Source organism: Fringilla coelebs (assembly GCF_963513975.1).
Source record: "Fringilla coelebs genome assembly, chromosome: 14".
NCBI classification, from domain to species: Eukaryota; Metazoa; Chordata; class Aves; order Passeriformes; family Fringillidae; genus Fringilla; species Fringilla coelebs.
This window is the reverse complement of record NC_140040.1, coordinates 12728195-12749333: the sequence shown is the minus strand read 5'-3', so window position 1 is coordinate 12749333 and position 21139 is coordinate 12728195. Positions and strand designations below refer to the sequence as shown.

The following is a 21139-nucleotide window of genomic DNA, read 5'->3' as shown; positions in this document are numbered from 1 at the left end:
AATGTAGATGATAAATTCATGTTAAATCTTTTTGATCACATCCCCTGCCCCCCAAACAGAGCAACGCTCTTTGGAAAGGAGCAAAATCTCCAAGGCTGCTGTTTTTAGCTCAGAGTGAGGGCCATTTTCTGATGGCTATGGAGCATATTCCAGATGGATGGAATTGTCCTTCTATCAAATCATGTTGGAAAAACTCTGACTTCCATACTGGAAAATTGGCATGAGTTCAGGTAAACTAACAAAATCAGAAAGTAAATAAGTTTCAGAAATCTAATGCCAAGAATGAAAGAGTCAGCTATGCACACAGCCATGCAAATGAAAAATAGAATAACTAATTATAAAATACAGTTTTCTAGCCAAAGATGTCAAGATCACAACAAAGAGTCAATGTCCACCACATGCCAGTCCCGATCTCTTTTTCAAAACCAGGTAAACTGAGGCCCGCTGCACGTGAGGGGTGTTCCCAGGCTCATGCACAGCCTCACTGCTTGCAGCAGCACCCTCCTGGAGCCTTTGGCCTGGGCAACATTGCCAATCCACCACCTCATTGAACAGCTATTTCTTCCAACAAATAACTCAATATTCCACACAGGGTCATGAAGCATCACCCTGCACACTGAGGTCTCCATCATCATCTCAAGGTCTGTGTGTCATCAGCTGCCATACCAGCTCCAAGGTGCACAGCATCTGTCCTCACTACCCCTCCCTTCTGTGAGCATTTCTTTCTCAGGGGAGGTCTAAAGCAGGGTGGGAAATTTAAGAATTAAATCACAGCCTTTCAGAAATCTTTTTTCTTGCTGTAACAAAATTATATTTTTATTTTGTACAAAAAATGGTAAAATAACTAGGAATGAGCAAAGTGCCAGCAGTGCAGCAGCAGCCATGCCAGGTGTTATCACAGATCCAGCCTGGGGCACAGAGGGAGGATCTTGTCCCACACTGGGACAGCCCCACTGCATCACAAAGGGCATCTGCAATGAGCTTTGCCCATGTCCAAAACAGCTGCAATTTAGTTTGTGATTGCAGTGAAGTCCCAGCAGCCAAGGAAACAATGCAGACTGTTCAGCTCTGCTGCAGGGGATCCCTGATGGTGACCTGGGGACCTGCCTGAGCCAAGGAGCACAAGGCAGCACCCTCCCTGTGCCTTTACCTGCTTGTTCAGACACACATCCACACCCTGCAGTGCCACCTCAGACTGCGCTGCTGCTGTCTCCCAAATGCCAGCCTCACAGGCTGGCTGGGAGACTGGAGCAGCACACTCAGTTCTGTTAGCATGTACTGCTGTCATGAATTCAGAGCCAGCCAACTGAAACATTAATGATCTGGTAAACTACAGAAAGGAACCAACTCACAGTGAGGTCTGCAGCACAATTGCTTGACTGTTTGGGATGATGAACACCCATAATTCCTCAAGATTCCAGCAGGAGGTGAGGGCTTTTGCACTTTTTAAATTCAAGTTTATCATTAAAAATAAAAGTATAGCAAGATACAAATCCCCATATCCAGCAGTCCAAATAGTGAAAAATATTAAAGAAATATGCTATACTAGGAGAAAGTCACTAGCTGCAAAAATCATAAAGAAGGTTATTCAGATGAGCCACTACACTACCTGTAATTCTTAGAAATACTGCAGAGGTAACTTGCCACACCAATTCCACCACAGACACCACCAGCATTTCCAGCTGAAAAACCACCTCAGCTTTTCTCAAAGGTTTTCTAAGAAATCCTTTTTTCTCCTTTAGCAAGCCATGACTCATTGCCCTCTATAGCACAGACAGCTACCAGATACAGAACCTTAAGTGCCAGAAAAATGCTCCACTAGCTCACAGGGAGTGTTTCAAGTGGAAGCTTCAAAACGGCCTCCAGAACCACACTCGTGTTCAAAGGAGGTGCTAGAGAACACGGCTGTGTGAAATTTGGCAATACAGATTCACTGGCAGGAACACGGAGGTTAGTTTTGGCTCACAGGAGATCCTCCACCCTGTAGTTTGCTTTGAACAGTTTTAATGAAAAACTCAAAGTGAGATTCAGCTGCAACCATCGGTTTTTATCTAAGGTTGGTTGAAAGCAAAATAAAAAAATTCTCTTTTTGTATTTATAAAGTTGGAGAGGGTATGCATTTCTCTTTAGAAGAGACTGTGTATTTTAATTATCTTTGGAAGAGAAGGTAGCTGGGAGACCTATAAGTCTCTCTCACATATGCATGTAGGCAACCAAAACAGCAATGTGGTGGAGGAGGGGGTGACTTAGTAAGTGCATCATACACTGTACAAGTAAGTACATCTGTAGCACTGGGCAGCAGGCAAGTCAGTCCACTTCACTACTTCCAGAAGAAAAGTTATTCACTCCTCCCACCTATTTGCAGCAGCCTAGCAAGAAAATGCTGCTCTCTTCTGCCTGAATAGAAATTTATCTCAGACAAAAAAATCTAAAGATGCCTCCAGCAGTGCTGAGGCCTAAATCATTATAGTTTTGCCTCTTGTATTGTGGAAAATCTCAAGCTTCAGCATGCAAGTGGAAGGTGAATGAGGTAAATCACAGGATGTCTTATTCTGACATGTGACAAGAGGAAGGAGACAGAAAACCCACTTGGGGATGGGGAGTAGGAATACAAGATAAGCAGGACAGCCAGCCTCCCCTTGAAAAGCATGCAAGTGAGTTGCCTGCCCCTCCAGGATCTCCAAACACTTTAAAGGCAAGAGGTAGTTACAGGCCACTGGCATATTTTCCACCCAGAAGACCTTTGATTTAAAGGGAGGGTCCCCCACACCCTAAAAAAACAAAAAATATCTTGCAAACTCAGACCACCAACAGTTACTTCACGTTTTCTGCTCCCTGTAAAACCAGGGAACACATACTTAGCTTTACTCTTCCACAGACTACACTGAAAATGTCAGAAAACAGGACAACCTAGCTTATAAATAATTGCAGAGCCCCTCCTGAAAAGGCCTGAGAGGGAGGTTGGATGAAAGCTTCCAGCCAGGAAAGCTGTGACTGCCAAGGAGCAGAACAGAATAAGGACAAGGACAGTGTGTGATATCCCAGCTCCATCTGTACACAGAAATGAAAGGCATTGAGGAAAATATCAGTGCGGCTTATGGCAGGCACTCCCAGGTGTGGGAAAATCCTCGGGGGAAAAGCACCATCAACAGAAAATACAGCAGACCTTATAAGAGACAGCTGACGTGGCAGATCCTACAAAAGCTTGTCTGCAGTATCTGAGCGTCTTTTGTTCCCTAGCCCCATTCTTTCACCTGGCAGCTCACAGATTAAAAGACCTGAGAGATGTTCTTGTCACAGAAGACTTTTCCTCAAAAGGCTCCTAAAAGGAGGAGGGACCAGGGTAATGCAGGGTCCACTACAGGGGATGCGTGGCAGTAGAAGCTTTACCCTTCTAATAACAACTCCCCTGCTTTCCTGGAAATTCTCCCTAACCCTATCCCCTCGCTACCTGCAGAGTGATAACAAAGCCAACATTGTCCATCAAGTCGCAATCTGAAGTGACTCAGATATTCTCAGGAGCTTTGTGTTCATTTTTTCAGCCTGGCATCCTAAGAAAACAAGGTTTATGTCATCATATTGCCTGTCATATGTCTTAACTGTTTGTCCCTTCCTATTAACTTTTGAATCACACCATACTGGTGATACAGGGCTATGAGAAATTGAGTTTCTCGGATAGAAATTGAGTTTCTCTAAGATCAGTAAACCTGCCTTTGATTGGGTAGGGCAGAGACCCCAGTTCATGTCTCTGCTGAGAGAAAGGCTAAGAGCAGAGTCAGCACTTATCCCTGCTCTTGGGCCTGTCCCAGGCAATCAGCACACGTGTGTCACCCCGCCAGACAGCACTGCTCATCTTGCTTCTTGTCCTGCTGGTAAGCAGAGGATGGGAAGGGGGGATGAGAGTGTTCTGTGGGGAATGGGGTCGGGTGGAGGGCTGAGCCGGAGTTCAGTGGAGAAACACATCATCACAAGTCTGGCCTCATACACAAGAAAACTTATTTTCTCTGCCAAATTGCCTGTAACTTCATGACACATCATCAAGGACAAATGACAATATTTATCAAGTACTCGCTGAATCCAGAATGTAGCTACACACAAAAGAGCAACCAGTTAGAGAATTCATCCATTAGATTTGTTACAGCAACTTTTTCTTCCTTTTTGCCTAAGCAATGGAAAAGTCATGTTGAAGTCAATTTATTTCCTAATGTCACCACTTTCTAGGTCTGCACAATTAATGCAGGGTTTCTTGAAACAAGTAGAAAGCGTGTGATGAATCAAATGTGAGCGCTCGGGAAACAGCACTCCCACAAGACCACAAGGCTTGGCTGTGGAGTCAGTTTGTGACATTGGTTACAAGCAGCTATACACCCCAAGTGTGCTCTGCAGAGGCATTTTTCTGTATCTACTGACCAAACAATCCATTTTTAAGGAAAAGTGAAGGAACAAAAAAAGTTCCTTTTTTGCTGTAGCACCACATGGTAAATTTCATTCGTCCCATCCCAACTGCTTCTAGTGACAGTGGAGTGTTTGTCTGAATTTTTAACAGATGTTTCTAAGTACTGTTGTCCACTTCTCTCTCCTGAGGATTTCTGCAGTGGGATAGCTCTAGATAGTAATACAAGCAATGCTTGTAAGAGGCTCTGGGGATAAATCTGTAGCCGCTGCATCTAGGATGGGTGTGGGTATGGGTCCAAGCCTTATGAAACTTTGTAAATATTCTCTGAAGAATAGCAAGCTGGACTGACCCTGCCTGCAGATGTTTCTGAGCTTACCAGCCCCACAGCAAAAAGCAAGAAAGCTTACAGATAACTGCAACACTCCTGAAACAGCCCAAGAGTGAGACTTAAACTGAAATTTATAAAAGCAGGGGTATACTGGAGCAGAACAGAATAATGCAAAGGATGATGTGTGAAGTTGTAACACAATTTCAGTTCAAAATACCAAAGGTGCTTCAAAGGGGACCAGTTGGGGCTGAGGCAGAATTTCCCAGATGTCAGGTTGCTCTTGGGAACAAGCACCCTGGATTCACTTGACAGGTGTGAAGGTACTCAGAAGTCAGTCAGAACACAAATTGCTTTAAAAAATAAAATCTCTGCTTTGATTTTTAAAGAAAGTGAGCATCTTGCACTAACCCCTGGCAAGGAGGCAGTGACGTCTGCCTGAGTTTGTACACAGCCTGAAACAATCAGCTAAATCATGCTCATGGCTGCTAGTTTACATTATCGAAATGGAACCAGAGCTATTTAATTCTAAAATGAAATCTATTAAAACTATTGTCAGTGTTTCACAGCAGCTGAAACTGTTTTTTTAAAAGGTCAGTCTACTAGCTAGAGAGTGAAAACAAGCAAGGCGGCTGTGCCAGCCCTTCAGACGCGGCTGCATCCTGCAGTCTGGTTTTGCATTCCCTTAAATGTCGGGCAAGGAGCAGCAGTGAGGTCCCAGCGGAGCCGCCCACCCTGCCAGCCGCGGGGGACAGGGGACGGTGACAGGAGGCTCCAGCGGGAGCCCCACCGTGCTGCCCCCACCGCAGCACGCTGCACCCACGCCTTGCCGGGGAGAGAAAGGGATGGCTGCAGAGGACACCACTTTTTTGTTCAACCCATTCAGCTCTGTGGCCGCTGTGTCATTCACAACAATACCACAGCCCTCCCCCACATCCAGAAAAGCCATAAAAACCCCAACCTAAGAACCACTTCCCCCACAAACAGCATAGCAGAGCCCTGAATACCCCCACAGCTAGCACAGGCCTAGCATTTGCTGTCATCTTCTGTACTGGCATTTCTGTTAACCCCTTTTGTAAGACCATTTGACTCGATTTCAAAATTCCTCATTCTGAAAACCACTTGTTAAATATTGGCCCTGACTGCTGCACAAAGTGATAGCTTGGTAGTCATAATCCACAAGATATATTTAGCCTCACAAACTCATCATCAATGGATCTTGAAAGCATTGTAGCCAACCGACTGGAAACCACATGCAATACAAACACATAATAGAACTTTTAATGTGCAAAGAGACTAAACAAAAAGATCCTTGACCTTCTTGCTTTCCCTTGCATACCATTATCCCCAGTGAGACAGCAAATGGAATGACGTGGAGAGCAACAGCTACCAAGAAGCAACTTTGGAAGCCAATTTCTACAGTAGTTAAGCAGTTAATGACGTTAATCAGAATGATAACTTATTAAATTCTATATTTATGCAAATAGCATTTTGGCATATCGCACGGAGACCTGAGTAGCAGAGCTTGCCAGGGAAAGGTCCCAACATCTTTTCTGTTTACTATTTTGGGGTTTTTAATACCATGTAAAGCATCTGTGATGGTCGGTACATCAGACAAACCACACTTAAATAAAATGCTACAGTCACAAATTAATATCCATTATTCCAAATAGATTAATGAACAAATTGTTGAATTCTTAACCTTTATGAAGCAGAGATTCATCTCTGCAGCCACATCCAATCTCTGCCATTATCTTTTTAAAAAGAGACTTTTCTTACAGACCTTCCTAAAACAGGCAACAATTATTGAACAAAGAAAATAACAGGTAGCCCTCCCTGTGTCTGTGCTACAGTAGCTAGGGAATATATGGCACAAAAATATAAAGTAACAGAGTATTTTATGACTGATATGAAAGGACATTATCCATGTGTAATGAGATGAATCAGAAAAACTGCAATTCAGGGTAGGCAGAATTTACAGTAATCTTAGTTTTGTAAAATCAGTGTGGAAAACTTATTGCTTTCCAAGAGAAATAGCTGGGAACTTGATTCTGGGTTGTGTTTAAATTCAACAAGGATGGAAGAAGCAGGGGATTGGATGAACAGCTATGAATTACACTTTTAATTGCTTTCAAGATGTCAAAAAGAACATCAAGATGTGCTTATGCATTTAGTTTCCCCTTTGCTTGATTCTGTTGTTTAGTAGAATTAAATTCTGCACAGATTTTACCCATTCATTCAGTTCCTTCTCTATCTTGAGGAAAATGAGGTGGGAACCATTTCTGCAAGATGTTGTGTAAAATGAGTAATTCACAAATTGAAACTGTACCTCTGTTTTGAAAATCAATAATATTGCTTATACGCAAGCCCTAATTGTTGATTTATTTATGTAAATATCTTGGTATCTGGGTACCTTTCCTTTGTTTGTGCAAACCTCACAACGCAATGTTCAAATATCTCAGGAAAAAATAATTGCCTTTTTTCTCCCCTTTGGGTACAAATTTCTATGTTTTAAATGAATGTGCAGGTTTCCTGTTGCTGCATGAAGCCTTCATTTCAAAACACCAACTAATTCTAGGTTTAATTAAAACAGAATGTTTTATATCACAAACACTTTTTTTTTTACAGCACATATCTTCTTCACCTTAATGTGATTGCTGCCTATTAAGAGAAGAATAATTTTTAAAAATTAATTTAATGAAATAATTCAAAGTTTTACAGCAACTCACTTTATAGAGGGAACTTATGCAAGCACCGAAGCCTTTCCAGAGAAAACAGGATTCTCCACACCTCCCTCTGGCTTTTCTCCCTACTGAATGCCGTGGCCTTCACTCAACCAAAGGAAATGAAAGACAGACTGAGACAACAGCATCACGTGGGTGAAGGTCAGATTGATTTTCAGCTGTGTGGTGCTGTTTTATCACCCTCAGGACAAAAGTTCAGCCCTTCATTGTTTTTCATGTCTGCTTTAACAGAGCAACTTTTTTTTCCCCTGAAATTTTGGTTGGGGTCCATACCAGGAGACTTATCAAGGATAGCCTAATTTAAAACATTTGTGAAGATCTTCCATCCTCACAGTAAAATCCAGAGCAGCCCACACACCACAAAATTTCCATGAGTTTCCTCTACTCCCTGTGTACAAACAGTGGCTCCTTCAAACTACGGAGCTTTCTGCAGTGACATTCGCTGACAGCAAAAGCAGAGTGGGATGCAGCTGCTGGCTGCTTTCAATGATCCTGGGCACAGGAGAAGAGCAGTTGCTATCTCAAAAGGGGCAAGTTCACAAATTGTTTTTTCTCCCCATCCTCCCTTCCTTTCCTCTCCTCTTTGCTCAGAGAGGCCAAGCTCTCCGAGAGCTGAGCCTCCCGCCTGTCACTCTGCAATCCAGACATGCACGGCCAATTACTGGGGCAGCCTCTGGAAAAACAGGGAGTTTTGCTAACTCTGATTGCACTTTTTCCAACTCCAGTGCCACTTACAAAATCGCTGTCGCCCAACTTGCTGTTAAGAATTGGCTTTCCTCATTTCTCTTCTAATTGAGAGAGATTCTCCCCAAAGTAATGACGTTATTTTCAATAGTCAATTTTAGCTGATTAACTGATTAACCTAAAATGAGGCCTTTTGTGCATCACAGATACGTATAGACATACCTAGTTATGGAGAGAAAACATCTTCCCTCCCATTTTCAGTTTTCTGGCAGACAAAAACTCACTATCCTCTCATTTAAGCTATGAGACAAAATCCTACTAATTTTAATTCCCTTTTGTTTTGAATGTTGGGTTGAATTTGTCTTATTTTGTGAGCAGAGTACAACAGCATCATGACTGCCTCCTAAAGATAACAGTCTATCCTCCATAAAAAGCAAGGAATACTCTCTGCTTTATTTATATGTACCAGAGGCCAGGTCCAAGTCAAACCCAGTTACACTCAATACCATTGAAACTCCTTGGAGTACAGTTCCTACATGAAACAGCTCTTGTAAAACCATGACAAGTTCCTGTAAGAGAGGAAGGAGCTGTGAAGGGTTGGAAGGTGACATGAAGCAGCTATCCAGCTTGGATCTGGATGAGGTCTGAATGCAAATTAAATAATTTTCTGGGTGTTCTGAACAAAGATTTGAGTCGCACATGTATTTAGTTCATCTAAACCTGGCTGGGCCTGCCTCTGACGCAGCACATGGAGCAGTGTGATTTCTCCCAGAAACCTGAGGAGAAATCTGCCAGTCCCCACAGGATGGTTCAAGGAAGGCTCTGCACGTGCACAGAGCTCCAAGGAAGAGCCAGCACTGGACAATGGACAAGAGAGGAACTGCAGGGAGTCAAGGAGAAACCAGTAACACAGCAAGGTGTCACTTTAAAATGGATAAACTGTGAATAACTGTGTTTCATGCGAGGCTGGGAAAGGGCCAATGCCAGCACAACAACAGAGAGAAGGCTGCGGGGAACAAGATGCAAAATGGGACAGTCCAGAAAGGAGCAAGCAGGGAAAAAGCTTTCAAAGAGGGACCACAGGGACACATGCACAGGCAACAGGGAGAGGAAAGGGCAGAGAGCAGCCACCCCAAGCACACAGCCAGAACACACAAATGCACAATCCCAAATGGTGCAGATACAGACCACAAGCTAATTACTACCATAAATAACTGTCCTAGATGCATGTTGGATTTTTGGCTGGTTTGGGCTTGGTTGGTTGCTATGGTTGATTGATGAAGATTGAACAATGTATTTCAAACCTGTTCACACTACTCTTGGAGTCCAATAAATTACCTCTATACAGTTTTGCTCAAAGAAAATAAACACAGGTGTGTGTATTTATATTTCTGTAGACTGCGAGTTCATAAAGGAAATTTACTCTATTTCTGTCTTTCCAAATTTTCTAATGAATAATTAGTAGATGTAGATTTCTAAAATGACCATTTAGTATAAATTATATCAAATCTCATTTATTTTAAGAGATATCATTAAGTACAAAGTCTGCATGAGCGAACTGAGTTCACTGTAGAGGAAGTGACTGGGAATTATGTTCAAAAATCTATTCAAATGTTTAATGTAACAGATTCCCTGGAGAAGAGAAAAGCAATGGGTTTCTTCAGCCTTTCCTTACGTCCTCCTCAGCAAGTGTAACAGTAATTGAGTAGCAACAAAAAGAGTAGCCAAAAAGTCTTTCATCATTATGCCTGAGAACAATTTTCAAGGAAGCCTAAGGAAAAGATGGACCCACACACCAAAAAAATAATGCTTTCAAGAGGAAGTTCACTCCCACCATTACTGATGTCACCAGCAACAAAACCCACCTGGATTAAAGACCTTGGCCATTCCACCAATTTCATGCATGTCATTAGGCAAATCAGTGCAGCCACAGTAATTTTCATCCAAAATAACTCACGGTATTAATGGGGAAGGTCCTGAGCTCTCCCCCAAACACTGACCTCCCGTTCCTCTCATGTTGACATAAAGCTTGTGCAGCTCTTTAGGGCACCAGATCTGGGAGATGCACAGACTAAAAATCAATCCCTTTAATTGTCAGCAATGTCAGCTCCCAAAGACAACACAAACCTTTTACCAGCATAAGGCAGGAGATGGAAGGGAGGAAGGAAGCAGTCCAGTAGCAGTGAAAACTTAAGCCAAACTAGAATGACGACTTTTTAATTTCATGATGATAAAAATACCAATTTTTAGGAAGGGGAACAATTGTCAGGAAGAGTTTGCAAGAATGTTTAAAGATTACAAAGTGCCTAAATGCCCTACAAAGTATTTAGCGTGAACAGACCAAGTGCCTCGAAAATGCCAAATCAATTTTTCATTAGCTAAGACAATGAAAACTGCTTGTAATAAGCAAGATGCTTGAATAACATTACCTATATTTAATACATGTAATTTACTTAAATTTCTAGTGAGTATATTTTCAACAATTTTAAATTGAATATGAAATTATAACATTTACCCTACTATTAAAAGCACCTATTAAAATTACTTACACGAAAAAGCATTCAAAATGTACTCGCTTGCTGCCAAAGCTTTGAAGGAAGTCAGAAGCTGTTTGGACCTCTGATGGAGGTCCTCTGATGTTCAAGCCCAGCTTGGAGAGCAACAGCCTCTCCAGCAGGTGCAGAGAAAATATTTCCCTTATTCAGTTTATTTGAGTGGTTCAGTCCAATATGCAGTTTGTTGAGAACAGAGGAACCGCTTGGCAGATGATCCCTAGTTTGCTTCTTGCCAGCCTACTGCAAAGAAAGGCGTGAGACACCCACGGACCACCCAGGCACCCGGCTGAGGCTGTCCCTGGAGGACACGTACCTGGGTGGGTCCCTGCTGCTCCCACGAGCCAGGGCCCTGGGAGCCCACGGTGCCGGCTGGCTCTGCGGCCGAGCCCGCGCTGCGCACCCAGGGGCCACGCTGGATGCTCCAGCAGGCGCTCCCAAAGCCAGCCAGCTGAAGAGGACCAACCCATGCTGGCACGTTTCCCTAAAGCCAGCCGGCACCAGGGGGTGGAGGCTGCTTTCTGGCTTCCCCAAGCCTGGAGCACAGTTAATAACATGCCAGCTGTATCTGCAGACAAGCCAAGTTTAATGAGGCTACAACAAAAGCATTCAAATATGCACTACAGAACTTCTGTGGGGATTTTTTCTAGAGCTTGTTTTTAAAAAATGAAAGATAGGAATTCTTGACAATGTTTGTACACACACTTCCTTCGTTTTTAATTGATTTCATTTTAATTATATGCCGCAAATTCAAAGAAATCAACATTAGAAAGACTTGTTTAATCCCACTACTTCCAACAGCAAAATTATGCTGTGTGATGAGTGCTTGAAATGCACTGCTGGTTGCTTTTTTCTTAATAAACATTGAAGTCTTAATTGTTTTTCCCCTACACGGCCAGACACCATCTTTCTGTCTGCCAGGTCTTCACACTAGGACAAGTCCTTGCCTCCTGCTCGGGAGCCAGGACAGACACACCAGCATGACCACATCTCTGGCACAAGTGATGGAGGAGATAGCTGACCCCATCACTCTCCCACCAGCCATGCCTCACCACATCCCTCTTACTCCAAGGTACATGAGGTATCAACAAGGATTGCAAACAGGGGCTTAGAGACGGGAGGGAGCAGCAAAAGAAGTCTGCTCAAACTTGAGGGGATGGAGAAGGTGGGAAAGGGGCAATTGCTCACTGTCTCCTTCACCAGAAGAACCAGAGAGTATCCAATGAAAGCCGGTGACAAAAGTGAAGTGAACAAAGGGTGATGCTTTTGCCCAATGTGTAGTTGAACTCTGGGTTCCCACCACAGAAAAAGCTAACTGCACTTCACAGTGGAAATTCATGGAAGAAGGTGGTCTGAATAATTTAAATAAAAAGCACCACAAAGTGCTTAGATAAGTTTGTTAACGGCTAGGAAAACATTCTGGGGAAACAGCATGATGGGACCATCAGGCTGGCTCAGTACAGTGATCCTTATATGAAGAGTGCTTACACAATTGTCTGCAATGGGATAGGGGAAGAAATCAGGAAAAAACCCCAAACTCTCAGTGCATCTCTTTTTCACTGATTACATGTGCAGTCTGAAGATCTCAATGGCTCTGAATCTGCCAAGGCTGTTGATATGGCCATCAGTTTTGTCCCTCACCAACCCACAGGAAAGCAATGCATGCCCTTCAGCAGTGTCCTAGCCAGAAATAATCCATGCTCTTGTCCATCTGAGACAGGACAACCCCAGCATATCCTCCATTGAGCTCTCTAAGGCTTTATTAAAGGCCACTTTGTAACAAGCACATATCTATTGTAGTCTCCAGGCTATCCTCACTGCAATTCTGAATTGAGTTTCATATACTGGGTTGTGTCTACAGCCTTTTGAATGCTGGGACCTGCTTATGGCAAACAGGGATCCTCCTTCCTGTAGGCACAGCTGCTCTTGTAGCTCTCACCAGGCTCCAGCCTGGCAAGGAACTCTTTCCACTGAAACCCCTCCCTCCTCTTTTTTTTTTTTTTTTTATAAAACCCATTCATTATTTACTTAGATTTCTGTATGCTGAGAAACAAACCTGCCCTATGCAGACCCCCACACTCCTCTCTCTGCTGTACCATGGCAATGGATTACCCTTGCAAACAGAAATCTGAAGGAAGAGGAGAAGGGGACGTGGAACTCCAGCACCCGTGGTGCCCCAGAATTCCTGCATGAGGCCTGAGCTGATGCAGGGGATCTGGGCAGGCTCCAGCTCACAGATGCAGCTCCTGCTGCACACAGGAGCCCCATGGCCAGCACCCAGCACAGCTCTTGCTTCACAGCATTTGGGGTGCTTCGGTCTGTATGCATCTCTCCTTTGCCGATGCACTGACTTCTCAGCCAGCCAGAGCAACCTGTTCAAGATCTCCAAAGAACACCTTTCCTTTAAGAGGCCTCATCTGAAACATGCACCCACTTCTCTTTTATCCACTTCCATGGATACCTGTGCTTACTTTGCAGACTACTTTTTGAACTAGATAAAAGCAGATAAAAGAACTCAATTAAAGTAGTAAGAATGAAACAGTCCCTTGCCAATACAAGCAGGCTAACTTGTCATCCTCAGCTCCTCACTGGGCCATATGTTTAAAAATGACACGGAAAATGGTCTTCCTGTGTGAAAAACATATGCTGCTTGAGGAAAGACATCATCATCGCTAAGAAATTTTGTGCAGCCTCAGAACGCACAGACAGGCCATCAGTGACTGCTGGCTATGTGGGGGCTGAGAAAGGGTTGGGGAGAGCTCATTACCTCCCTCCTGCCAGGGGTTTTGGTAACATGCAACCAAGCCGGCCGCAGCCGCGCTGGCAGCGCTCCTATCAGCACACGCAGTGCCTGGTGCTGCCTCCCTCGCCACCATCCCCAGGGGGCCGGCACAAAGGTGGCCGTGGCGATTTGCAAGGATGGCGCCCGGCGCACTGGCACACTCTTATCAGCGAGCACACTGCCCAGCCCGGCGCGCCGGCTCCGCACGGAGCTGCCGCGGGCTCCCGCTCTGGGACACCCTCCGTGAGGCTGCACAGCAAACCCTCAGCTGGGTGTTTACGGCGAGCAGGCATTGTTTGAAATTCACGTGTCCCCCCACCATAAATCCTTACAGGCACCGGCATGCCTGCAAAATCCAGGGGAGATGGAGAAAGAAGGCTGAGGCTCGGCGCCACTGACGCCTCGCCGTGCCGAGGGGCTCAGCGCAGGGTGGCACACCCGAGCTCTCACCTACCTTTGCCTGTGGATGACCCTCCGCTCTGACGGGTGGGCAGCGCTGTCAGGGAGGACAACACTCGGCACCACTCAGTCAGACACACAGCACGACACGCACTAACCTGAACTGAAGCACATTTGCCACGTGCGGGGGCAGAGCCAGCGCTGGTGCCCCAGCGCGCACCGCACGGGATGCGCTGCGAAACCTCGGCATGGCCGGGGGTGCTGTAGGCCCTGCTTGACATGAGATTTGCAGCTGTGCTTCTGTTTGTCTTCAGCTCCCCATTCAGATGTGGGAATGTGCTTTATGTTCTACACGATAAATACGTATTTCACTGAGCACCTGCACAGCAAGCCAGTCAGCACAGCTCCTTATCAGCGCTGATTTTCTGGCACGTGCAAGCAGAAGTCCTTGAAAAAGCCTCTTTTCAGGCTGGCTTGGAACTTCCAGGTAAACTCAGAAATCACCTGTGGGGTGACAGCAGCCAGGGGAGCCAGACCCCAGACCACCCAGCCACGTGTAGCCGTGCAACAATGTGGGGTTTCAGAGCTCTCAGCACGGAGGGCACAAATACCGACTGCAGGGAGATGGGCAGCACCTGGGCACTGTGGCCAGGGTGGCTGAGGAGCCCTGGGGAGCCCTGTGCTGTCCCTGCACCTGGAGAGGGGATATCTGTGACAAACTAAGGACAGGAGCCTGCACTTGAAGCCCTCCAAGTGATTGACAATAAAAACACTGCCCCGGTGCCCATTTTCAGATCTGGACAGCAAGAACGGAGGACTCCAGGGAAAATCCATGTTTTTACAGTTTGTGATATTATTGAGCTTTTCTGGTGCCAATTTTAAAACACTGCTATGACCTCTGGAAAGAGGAGAAACTGCATTTCAGCACAACAACGCAGAAAAGAACAAAAAAAGGAAACTTGTTATTTTTTTAAGCTTGAAACACTAGTCAGGTTAAGAGAAAGGAGCAGAATTCTGGCAAGGACAAGAGCACTCAGACTGAACCACAACACAGTAATTAGGGCCAGTAGGTCATTAGACACACAGCTGTATAAACTAGGTGTATAATTAAGTTTCCACACTGCTTTTTCACAATTGTATTTCAGTTTCTTTTGTAGAGGACAATCAGTAATTCATTAATTTAAAGATGTAACAAAAGCAGCAGCAAAAAGAGAGAAAAAGGACTGATTTGCCAATCAGGTGCAAACAAAGATTACAATTTTGGGAAGGGCTAGTTTTGGAAATGCATATAAGACATCTCTCTTTGTCAGTGGGAAGTAAAAAATGCCACCTGACAAAAACATTCATGAGACATTGTCACTTGTTGACAAGCTGCTGTATATGTGTTTCTGGATAAGCATCCCACAAATGGGGTTGCATGGCAATTATAATTCTTGTAGCAGGTGAAATAAAAGAAAATGCAAAATTATACACTAGCATGAAACAGTTACAGTACCTCGTTTCAAAGGTAAGCCTACAAGTTATAGGGCATTTAAAAGAAGCAACTGCAAGACTTTAATTATAAACTAGTTCCTACCGTACAGTAGTTTAGAAAAATCAGCTGCTTCCAAGCTGGCAATATCCATATATAGCTCTGCTGCTGTTTGAAACAGACAACCTGTAAAGTTATCAACAACAGAAGAGGACCTCATGAAATGCTCAGAGACCCAGCCAAAACCTACTTCTGTCCGCTTCACTGATGTGCTAATTTGCTTTAAAACCTCTACATTCACTTGAGAATCTGAAGAAACAACTTCACCTGAGACTATTCTGACCCATGGAAGGAAAGGGGTGGAGGAAGCAATAAAAAAACCACAATAAAGTACTGGAGCTAAACCCAGATTAATGCAGGATTAAACACACAAGCCAAATGACAAAGCTTGTGACTTTTTAGCCACTTTTTGTCAAACAAACCACCTGGCACCAGCCACCAGACAGTGATCTATCACAGAATAGTTTCTTGATGTAGGGAGCCTCTGGTGCTTGTTGTAGGACACAGTAAGTTGTAAATCCACATGCAGTTCTTTACTCTTGTCACTAATGCTGTAAGATAGCATCATGCTACACCTACACTGTAACAGCAGCAGGCAAAAACACATAAAAAAGGCTGCACAGGACCCCAATGGCAATTACTTAGCCCTCTCTAGTTTAGGGGATATGGGATACCAGTGAGTTTTAAAGTCATTTTAAAAGCTTAACACATTCAGTGTATACACTAGATGTATTTTTTGTTCTGAGTATTTTTCAAGATGCTGCTGTTCAAGGAAACAGTTTAAGGCACTGTTTCCAGGACTGCTGCAGGAGTGCTCGTTTGTGGAGGCAAGCTGGGAAACAAGGGAAGATATAAGCCAGTAAGGAAATGTGATGTTCTTTTGGTACAAGCTGCCCCCATTTAGGCCCTTTTCAGATCCTTGTAGACACTGGGAACCTACAACCTGCAATCACAGACATCAGTCATGAGAAAAGGTATAAAAGGCACCTAATTCTGTCAGAAGGAGAACATCTCTACTACACTGACATCAAAAGGAATGCCATGCACCTATGCTACCAGAGATGTCTAGATTTCATCAGTGTTTTGTCCTCAAAGAAACAAGTCTGAAATACATGAAAAAGCGAGGGGGGGAATGGCTGTTTGTTACTTCCTTACATGTCAAAGCAGCTGCGTTCAAACTGTATTATAACTTCAGCACGCTGTAATGAATTTCTAAGGGATTCCAGTGAAATAGATGGTTTATCTTGTTCTTTGGAGTGATCTCTTGTAATCCTGCAACACTCCTGAGCTACAATACCTTCCTAACTTCAGTATCCCAAAGGAAGTCATTAGTTATGTTGTATTATCAGCCTGGTGATATTATCACTACAAATATTACCTGTATTGATCTGGAGCCATGTAGACATGACTGAAAGCCCTGCTTCAGATTAAGACATGAAAATCTAGCTTGCCAAGAGGTCAGGCACTGCATTACACCCTCAGGTGTGTCAGGCAGGTATCACAGGGAAAAGGAGTGCAGGGTAACTAAGGACACAGACAAAGAGCACTTTTTGTAGGGTAAAAATCTTTAAATACAACACACTTTCTAATGAGGTCTTAGGTTTTCACCCAGGTGATGCAAGTCTTTTTAGATGAACTGAACAAAGAGACACATTTTGCATGCTTTCCTCAAAAATCCTCATGATTATCAGACCATATATCAAACTGGTGTATATGAAAGGGTTGTTTTTTCCTCAAGGTAAGTATCAAGCAATATTCCAGATTGTCTTCATGGAAACATTCTCATTCCAAAATATATGAGTGCAATCTTCCTATTTACTTTAAATCACTTCAGGACACTAGATTAAACTAAATAGAAAACAGACACTCTAGCTCTGAAACAAGGATTATCCTCACATGGAGACAATTAGCACTTATTTTATGTATATGCAGATAGTTATATGGTGCCTTTTTGGGACAAAATATCTTTGTAAATCATCCACACATGTGAAGACAGTAAAAGAAGACAAAATTATGATACCTGCAATCAAGAATAGCAATGGGAATACTGAAAAATTATTTTGATATATCTAAAAATATAATTTATTTTTCTTAGTCTCACTAAAAGACTACTACACTGAGGATAAAAAAAACCTGAGATGTGAAAACACTGACTGAATTTACATTAATAGACTCTCTAGGTTCTATGTTTTAATGCAGATTTGCCTCTGGAATAGAATTGCTCCTTTTCATAGCACTGCTGTCGCCTGTCATAACCTTACATTCCTGCTCTGGAGTCCCTATCAGCAGTGCCCACTGCCCTCTGCCATTGTGCCATTACAGCTGTTTGGGAACCACACAGGGAACCAGACCCAAGCAGACATTTGGGCTAAAAAGAGCCTCCTTTTGTGGGGCTCAGCCCTGGCACAAGGCAGCTGTCCCAGCACAGCTGAGGACAGTGGGCAGCGATGGAGCAGCGGCCACCCAGGGCACTTCTTCCTTGGAAAGGACCAGTGTCCACATGGGCTGTGCACTTTGCCTTCCAGTTGGGAAAACAAGGAGTTTTTTGAGCAGAAAGTTACATGTTCTTGCTTACTCCCCCTGCAGCAGAGTGCCATGTGCAGAAGTCTCAGGCCAGTGCCACGGCTGTCAGCTGGCTGGGAAATTACCCTGCAAGAAGTGGCCTTTCGATTTTACGCACTTTCAAGTTTGCAGCCTGTGTAGGGCTTAAATGAGAGTGCAGAGCAAAGAGCCCTGGGGGCAGGCTTAGGACTGCAATCCCTACCCAACTGCAAGCATGGGAAAAGCCCCAACATCACTCTATCCTTCCTCCCAGCAAGCAGATGGGAACAAGAGCAGGGAGTCCTCCCCTCTGCAAGCCAGAGTGAGACAAGGGAGGGTGCTCTTGGGGTGGGAGTCAGACCCAGCCAAAGCCTCCAGCTGACCCTTCCTTCCTTGCTCTATTCCATCCCCTGTACTTTTTTTTGGCTGATCATTTTACTTATGCCCAAAAAGGAGAGCAGAAAACATAGACTAATTAGAAAACAAATTAAGTGGCCAGGAGGAGTATGCACTCAGGGGAAAAACTATGGGATACTGCTGCACCAGAGAAGAAACTAACCCTTCTGCCTTCTGCCAGCCTTGACCTACCCGTCTGCCATAACAGCAACTGCCTAAAAATAATTTAGATGAGTGTGGAGGAAGACTGTGATGGCAGAGTATTCCACTCTGGGAAGGTGAAAGATAAGAATCCCTGATTTAAATACGTATGAACATATTCTGCACTCCCCCTCCTAAGATTTTATTTAATCTTTGGTAAAAATCTGCAAAGCTTTTTCCTACCCCTGTAAATCGGCTTAGCGTGCTCGGCTGAGTACCTGCTGCTAGCGCCGGCCATGCAGAGGCAGCCCTGGAAAAGCAAGGTATGTTGCAATTGTTCACACCAGTGCTCTGAGCTTGTTCTTACTTTACAGAAAGTAAAATCAAGATCAGCGTAGGCTGATGCCATCCTCACTTCCATAAAATTCAAAAGGCAATGTAATAATAACCTAGGGAGAATGCTGTATTTTTAGGGTGGGATTACAGAACTCGCACTATGAATTTTAATCTCAGAAATCATCATGTTCTTTCAGGGGTTCAGAGGCCTTTTTTCCTGGGAGTTTTGCACACTTCAGTCATTTAACTTTTTTAATCTTCCTACATTTGGAGAGAGAGGGAAAAATATCTGCCTGAAACTTCTAGCATTAAAAAACCCCACAACATTTTTGTCTAACGTAATTACTGACATATTCCAATTGGAAAGCTGTTGCTTTTATTTTAATTTTATTAAAGGAGTGAACAAAGGCTACCCAAGGCACCACAATAAAATTACATTAACTGTAAAATTACATTATTAATTCTTTAATCTCACTTGAGGCCTCAAGCTGTTGCTATGTCCAATTACCCAGCTAACCACCTGTCAGAACTGTAAAGCTAGTTTAACATTACCTCCAGGACAGTTGTGTGCCCTGTGTTCAGTCAGGTCTGCCAGTGAATCGAAGTCCTGCTGACAGTTATCGCAGGTGTAAATTGACTCATCCTCCATGTCTTCATCTTCCTCATTTCTCTCTTCCTGGCTCGTCACACTGTTCCTCTCTTCCAGGGCCCGGCTGTCCTTCGCTTCGCTCTCCAGCTCTCCTCCCAGGCCACCTGCCAACAGCAAGAACATCCTCTGAGTTTGAAAGGTCTGAAAAATAAGAGCTTTAAGAAGGATGTTGCACTTATTAAGATACATTTAATTACAGCCGCTCTCACGTTATTCCCGACACCTTTCATTATATTAATGTGGTTTTTATATCATGTGGTGCAACAATTCTCAACTGTATTCTCTGCTGCTTAGTGCGAATCCTGCAAACACTCTCTCCTAATCTTCTCTGGTGGGTGTATAGCGGGAGCCTCTAACTCTGTCATATAAAGTTGTTAGTGTTTTATCACTTAACCAGATTCTCAAAGCTTTAAAAATTGGCAAGATTAATTACAGCCCGCAAAAAAAAGGCATGCGCTGAATTTTAATTCTCAGTGCTCTCCTCTTCCCACCGCCCCCAAGCCCCAATATTAGTAACAACAAGCGAAAAAGATGCTCTAGCTGAATATCCCAAAGCACACACGTACCCCAGGACATGAGAGGTCTTGCTGAACTAATGAGAGGCACTTGGTTGGGCAGATGAGCCTGACATTGTGCTGACCAAGCTGAGAGCAGATGCAGTAGTACATCTGACCTTCGGGTCTCCCCAATATTTTTTATCTTGGTCTGTGACCAGAGTGTGGGCTAGCACATACATCTTTGCCAACCCACCCAAGTTTTTATCTGCATTTGTGCACAGGGAGACTGAGCTCTCTGACAGCTCCAGAAACTCCCCAGTGTGGGGGGCCAAGCACCACAGGGCTGTGCAGGTGGCAGCTCCACACAGGGGGCAGCTGGCTCTCCACTGGCCATGGCGGGGGGGGTTGGCAGGACAGCTGCTCACTCCCCCCAGGACACCCTCAGTGGCCTTTGTGAGAGAGCTTGCAGCCACATCCTCCTGCCTCCAGGACACCCCCTTAGCCACAGTGGACACCCAGATGTGCCTGAAGCCAGTCCATGCAGCACTGCAGACAACCCTTGCCTGGGCTCTCTGGAGAGGCCACAGTGCTGAAAATTCCCTTTTAAGTCCCTGCTGCCCTCTCAGCAGGGAAAGCATCCATTGTTCACACTAGCCATGGTGACCAGGCTTTGGTGACGAGCTGAAACAGAGCTGCCTCTGCCTCTTCTGCACACAGGTTCCCCAACAGAGGTGATACAGCCTCAGGTGCTGCACCTGCACTATTTCATTTGCCTCCACAAGAACTCATGCTCTTAGTACACCCTGTCAGTATGATGGGAACACTGGGAAGTCATTCAGAAAGTAAAACAGAACCACAGAGTGCCAGCAGAACAGATCCTTACATACTGGCTGACCCCAAAAGCCCAGGAGCTGCTCTCAGCCAGGTAGGAGGGAGATGTCACCTTGTTGGTTTGGGCTACATTTGGGTTTTAAGCCATTAAGTAAGGACCAGCAAAGAGAAAGATGAATTGTTTCTAAAATCAGATCAGTGCCAAAAAGATTAAGGACAACCAATGCTGAGAACATGAAGCAAAGCTGAAAATAAAATTTATTAAAGACGAAAATTGGTTACCACAAGCGCTGCAATTCAGACACACATGGCTAGAGCTCTGCTACCACTATCCA

At 44.3% G+C, this 21139-nt stretch overlaps 1 protein-coding gene across 3 annotated transcripts in view; it reads right to left on the bottom strand.

The window, feature by feature from the left end:
* Nucleotides 1–21139, bottom strand: part of ZNF423 (zinc finger protein 423) — a 224111-nt gene that overhangs the window by 138851 nt on the left and 64121 nt on the right. The window contains exons 3-4 of one of the 3 annotated variants that reach the window (XM_084214896.1): nucleotides 19380–19580; nucleotides 15459–15539 (exon numbers count right to left, since the gene is read on the bottom strand). In XM_084214896.1, the coding sequence (XP_084071022.1) occupies nucleotides 15459–15539; nucleotides 19380–19580 (282 nt within the window). Of the gene's footprint in view, nucleotides 1–15458; nucleotides 15540–19379; nucleotides 19581–21139 lie in introns of those variants that run through there. The other 2 variants (XM_084214897.1, XM_084214898.1) reach the window with 2 other exon arrangements.